General features: G+C 51.9%; 1 protein-coding gene and 1 long non-coding RNA gene across 2 annotated transcripts in view; both read right to left on the bottom strand.

Moving 5' to 3' along the window:
- Positions 1-433: 433 nt before the first annotated feature.
- On the bottom strand, positions 434-2,536 carry LOC108800655. Its single transcript, XR_001942114.1, has 2 exons — positions 2,302-2,536; positions 434-2,239 (listed from the first exon to the last, which is right to left on the bottom strand). It is a non-coding gene; the product is annotated as an uncharacterized LOC108800655 (long non-coding RNA).
- Positions 2,537-3,441: 905 nt separating this feature from the next.
- Positions 3,442-6,075, bottom strand: part of VWA5B1 (von Willebrand factor A domain containing 5B1) — a 71,923-nt gene continuing 69,289 nt past the window's right edge. Inside the window, exons 21-23 of the mRNA XM_018572652.1 lie at positions 5,537-5,606; positions 5,339-5,456; positions 3,442-4,456 (exon numbers count right to left, since the gene is read on the bottom strand). Coding sequence (XP_018428154.1) covers positions 3,737-4,456; positions 5,339-5,456; positions 5,537-5,606 — 908 coding nt within the window. The 3' untranslated portion in view covers positions 3,442-3,736. The remainder of the gene's footprint in view (positions 4,457-5,338; positions 5,457-5,536; positions 5,607-6,075) is intronic.

Below are 6,075 nucleotides of genomic sequence, written 5' to 3'. Positions count from 1 at the left end.
GTGTTCTGGGGGGGGGGGGGGTCCCTTCATGGGATTCTTGCATGGGGCCCTGAGGTCACTAGTTACGCCACTGGTGAGACCCCCAGTTACGAACCAAGGACCTGTGGAGTGGACCCAAATCACAAATCGCAGCTGACCGACCGATGGACCCCCCTACTTGCTCTTTTTTCTTTCCTACTCTTTCCTTTTGTCTTCTATTGCAAGAGGACATCTACACCTGGTCTGTTCCACCAAGAGGCCATTAATGGCATTAATGTTGATTCATAGTGTTTGCATTGACATACTATTGAGTACATTATGTTGCCTATGTGGCCTTCTGTAGCCGGCAAATACTGTATAAAATGCTGATTATTTCTACCTTGAAAACCCGATAAATATTTGGTTACAAAAAAAAACCGCCAGATGTGGAAAACCCCCAAAAATCACACGAAGGCCAGAAAACTATATTTAATAATAGAATCTCAAACACAAGAGCCCGGAAACCCCCATGCATAGACCAGTTCCCACATTCCTGCAAGTGAACTCCCAACCCCCGATCCCCCCCCCGAATACAGAACAGAAAAATACCACACACCACGTACTGCTACCACGTGGCTGGTTACATTCTCACAGAGAAGATGGGCAGGGCTGGGCATGACTGGGGCACAGCCAACCCTGGCCACCCTTCCATCAATGGGAAGGAGATGCGCAAGGCTCACATGTCAGAACACACACGCACACACACAAGGCTGGAAGACCACCAGGTATACACACGTAGATGACGTTACGTCACTGGAGACAGCAGAACGGGCCACCATGAGCACGACGTGGCGGAGAACCATGCGAAGAGCGCGTGCCAGCAGACCATTGAGATACTGAAATATTGAAGGCTGGCAGAGAGAAATTAATCGGCTCAGAATGCTCAATGCCTGGCCTGCTCACCTAGGGGACCCTCTAGAGTACCTTGTTTTGACTGCTGGCATTTACACCCAGTCTGTCCCTTCATGAGACCATCTACACCTGGTCTGTTCTACCAAGAGGCCAACTACACCTGGTCTCTTCCACCATGAAGCCATGTACACCTGGTCTGTTCCACTAAGAGGCCAACTACACCTGGTCTGTTCCACCATAAAGCCATGTACACCTGGTCTATTCCACCAAGAGGCCATCTACACCTGGTCTCCTCCACCATGAAGCCATGTACACCTGGTCTGTTCCACTAAGAGGCCAACTACACCTGGTCTGTTCCACCATAAAGCCATGTACACCTGGTCTATTCCACCAAGAGGCCATCTACACCTGGTCTCCTCCACCATGAAGCCATGTACACCTGGTCTGTTCCACTAAGAGGCCAACTACACCTGGTCTGTTCCACCATAAAGCCATGTACACCTGGTCTATTCCACCAAGAGGCCATCTACACCTGGTCTCCTCCACCATGAAGCCATGTACACCTGGTCTGTTCCACTAAGAGGCCAACTACACCTGGTCTGTTCCACCATAAAGCCATGTACACCTGGTCTATTCCACCAAGAGGCCATCTACACCTGGTCTCCTCCACCATGAAGCCATGTACACCTGGTCTGTTCCACTAAGAGGCCAACTACACCTGGTCTGTTCCACCATAAAGCCATGTACACCTGGTCTATTCCACCAAGAGGCCATCTACACCTGGTCTCCTCCACCATGAAGCCATGTACACCTGGTCTGTTCCACTAAGAGGCCAACTACACCTGGTCTGTTCCACCATAAAGCCATGTACACCTGGTCTATTCCACCAAGAGGCCATCTACACCTGGTCTCCTCCACCATGAAGCCATGTACACCTGGTCTGTTCCACTAAGAGGCCAACTACACCTGGTCTGTTCCACCATAAAGCCATGTACACCTGGTCTATTCCACCAAGAGGCCATCTACACCTGGTCTCCTCCACCATGAAGCCATGTACACCTGGTCTGTTCCACTAAGAGGCCAACTACACCTGGTCTGTTCCACCATAAAGCCATGTACACCTGGTCTATTCCACCAAGAGGCCATCTACACCTGGTCTCCTCCACCATGAAGCCATGTACACCTGGTCTGTTCCACTAAGAGGCCAACTACACCTGGTCTGTTCCACCATAAAGCCATGTACACCTGGTCTATTCCACCAAGAGGCCATCTACACCTGGTCTCCTCCACCATGAAGCCATGTACACCTGGTCTGTTCCACTAAGAGGCCAACTACACCTGGTCTGTTCCACCAAGAGGCCAACTACAACTGTTCTGATCTACCAGGAGGCCATCTACACCTGTTCTGTTCCTCCAAGAGGCCATCTACACCTGGTCTGTTCCACCATGAGGCCATCTACACCTGGTCTGATCAACCAAGAGGCCATCTACACCTGGTCTGTTCCACCAGGAGGCCATCTACACCTGTTCTGTTCCTCCAAGAGGCCATCTACACCTGGTCTGTTCCACCATGAGGCCATCTACACCTGGTCTGATCAACCAAGAGGCCATCTACACCTGGTCTGTTCCACCAGGAGGCCATCTACACCCAGTCTGTTCCAGCATAAGGCCACACTGTGCCGGAAGAGCAATCTTTTCCCACAATCCTTTTTGCTGGCACTCTGGCAATCCTTTTCTACCCACCCACAGGGATTGCTGTCCCCTTATGCATGTCCTCTACCCACCTCCCTGCCATTATGGCTGGTTTGTGCCAAATTTGTCCTCACCAAGCCATAACCCCGTCTACTTTGGTGGAGTTATAGCACTGCCCACCTTATGCTTCATGCAATCTTCCCTCATAGCCTGTAACACATCTCCGCCGCCATTGCCATTTGTTCTTGACAAACTGGTCATAATTGTCCCAACTTGTCTCTCTCTTTGGAAGCACAACTTTATTCATCCTGGAGACCAATCACTGGTCTTACACATTGTCAACCAGCCATCAAACTGGTCGTACAATACTCAAGATACTGTATATCGGCAAGCCTTATCCTACCCAACCTTTACAACTGCTTACCACCCTACCTGTGTGCTTGATGGCATTATCTGGTCTTTTCTACTGAAAGTCATCTAGGCCTATATTGGTGGGCCTGTCACCGAAAGATTGTGTTCTCATTGGATAGGCTCCTCTCCGATTCTAGCTAAATTAGTCAACCGCATTATCCAAGAATGCCGCACCTCAGTGCATTCATGGTCCTTCTGACTGGTTGCAGCAATATCCTGTCTTCTCACAGGAAACCCTGGTCTTGTTCTATGACAACACCACAGTCTTCATCTCATCCATCCCATCCTTGCTTCAATAAATTGCTGTACTGGACCAGGGTTTTGGGTTTTCAAGGATTTAAACAGTCAAAGCTCTTTCCAACCACCCAATGGATCCCCATTTTTATTCTTGGGAAAAGAGAGAAGATCTGAAGCATTTGAGGTGGAAACCCATTGTTTCCTCCCGTAGATGTATACTGTTGATGGCTCTTCTATAAGTCCTGCTTGGACCACATTTCCCCCCCCTTTAATGGTACCACCCACTGGCCATCTAGGAAGCACTTAATTTGGCCACAGGAACCAGACCCCACTCCCCCCTGGAAAGACAGCCTTTGCCCTGGATCCTCAGCTGCTCCCCCTGCTGGCCACACAACACATTCAGCGCCAAACATGCAAAGACGTCACTTCAAACCCACCAACACTGAGAGAACAGGATAAACGTCTTCACGGAACAGCCATACCACGACACACACACGTTTTTGCTCCACGTCACTCAATGCTTCTGCTACACACTGCTGGGATTGTAGCACAGGACATTAAACTGCAGGTTCTCGTCCCAGTGCCGGAGCAAGACAAAGAGCTGCTGGGCCGCGGACTTGACTGTGGCCAGGGTACGTCCCTCCGGGATCTGCTGCTTACACAACCACCTGTCGGCTTTGGAAGCCAGAAGCTCCCACTCTGTAAAATAAGCTGCCGAATGATTTTCTAACCAGGCCAGGCCCACGGCGGTAGCCCAGATCATGCTTTCTGGGTGAGACTTGCGTTGCTCCTCGATGCCCTCCATCCAGGACTGCACCTCAGCGCCATCAGACTCCGACCCCAAACCGCTGTCTGTGTGGATGGAGGAAGAGTCCTGTACACTATCGGGAGAAGAGAACCGACGGATCGAGAGGACCGGGAGGGACAGTTCATTGTCCGTCTTCGGAGAACGAGAAGGACTATCCAAGGCACTGCTCGATAAGTGCCGCGTTCTGGTTTGCTGGCTGATGTCCTCCCCGAACCCGTTCACTGTGCCATGGAGGTCATCAACTGGTGCCAGCAACTGGCACGTGCCCGTAGGAAGGGTGGCCTCCTTTCGGGACGGAGAACTGTGAGACATCGGACTGAGAGTGGCACGGTGACTGCTGAAAGGGGATGTCCACTTGAGTTTGTCCATTGGGATATTTGCCGCATCGGCAAAGGTCTGGTTGAGCAGGAAGCCTCCACAAGCCAGCTGCAGGGAGACCTAGGATGAAAAGAAATGGCTTCATCATATTGGCTCAGAGCTCAGATCACAGAAGAAGCAGCAGATATTAGGGGTGCCAAGAAGAAAGAGCCACTTTCCAGAGCTGCAGTAGAATGTAAATGGGAAGGGAAGAAAGAGGAACACAAGGAAGGAAGGTATCATGCCGTGAATCTATACCGGCCCTCTAGTTGTGGTGAAACTACAAATCCCGTCATGCATCTGGCTCTGGAACAGGGGCATCCCGAGGCCGGGTGTCTCCCGGAGCAGGTACCGGATGGCACCCCGCTGTGACGTCATTGCGCATGACGTCATCACACACCTGCGTGATGATGTCACGTGCATGCGTAGCCATCTTGGTGATACCTGCCGGCAGCCATCTTGGTGATGGACGCTGGTAGAGAGAGAGGAGGGGGACGTTTACCCGGCCGGATAAGGTATACCGCCGGGTCCCCTCCTCTCTCCTGGCACTGCCGGGCTCTCGATCCATGACCAAGTGCCCGATTTTTAAGAGGGGAGTGACACCAAAATTACCGTCAGTCATTTTGGTGTCACCCAGGTCCGGCCCGCACCTCTAGTGACGCCACTGCTCTGGAAGTCGCTTTTGGAGTCCTGCAATGCCTTTATGGGTTTTGTAGTTGCACCACAGCTGGAGGGCCGACGCCTGACTACCCCGATCTATACCACGCCACAGTATAAAAGGCGTCTGAAAGCTTTCATGAGACGGTGAATCTGGGGCTGGTATAGCGAGTGTAACATTTGTATCGGTAGACAATCGCCTTCCTTGCCTGTGTCCCCCGGCTCGGCCCTGACAAGCACTGGGCTCTACGCTGCCCATTATGAGCCGACATTCTCACGTTGGTACGAGCGGACCGTTCACCTTACCAGAGGTAAATAATCAATGTTCTTCTCGCTCTCGCTCTCCTCGCTGCCTTTCCCCGGAGACTTAATCATGAATCCCTTGGCTGCGCGGGTCAGGAGGCGGGTCTTGTTCAGGGACAGCCTGCAAAGAGAGGGGGAGATGAAGGGATTTGCCGTGAGAAGAGGGCGAGTCGGCACTAAACACCGCTGAACCGTCCTTACCTGGCAGCAAAAAGACTTTCTATGGACCTCTGAGAATGGGAGGAGGAGACGGAAGGACTGCGCGGGGCACCTGCAAGACAGAGGAAGGGGAAGACGCTCAGCTCTCCGACAATGAACGTTCCACAATAAAGCCGAAAGAAGGAATGCCGTGAAATCCAATGCAGGGGAAGCTTTATTGTTCTGCAAGCAAAACGAAGCCCCACGTGGGTTCCCCTCACTGACGCGTTTCCCCCAAATTGGCCTTAAGCGTCATTGGAGGAGGTCCCAGGGGAGGCTTTGTTTTGCTTTTGCAGAACAATAAAGTTTCACTTGTGTTGGATTTTACAGCTGGTCTCACTGGTCGTTCAGAATGAGGATGAGCCCCGTGCTTGGGGCTACAACAGCCGGGGTGTAAGGTGAATGTCAGGATACAACAGCCGGGGTGTGAGGTGAATGTCAGGATACAACAGCCGGGGTGTGAGGTGAATGTCAGGATACAACAGCCGGGGTGTGAGGTGAATGTCAGGATACAACAGCCGGGGTGTGAGGTGAATCAGCCG

Source organism: Nanorana parkeri, unplaced genomic scaffold (assembly GCF_000935625.1).
Source record: "Nanorana parkeri isolate BGI_ZX_2015 unplaced genomic scaffold, ASM93562v1 scaffold2092, whole genome shotgun sequence".
Classification (NCBI taxonomy): domain Eukaryota; kingdom Metazoa; phylum Chordata; class Amphibia; order Anura; family Dicroglossidae; genus Nanorana; species Nanorana parkeri.
Note: the sequence above shows the minus strand (reverse complement) of the source record. Positions and strands in the feature narration are given on the sequence as shown.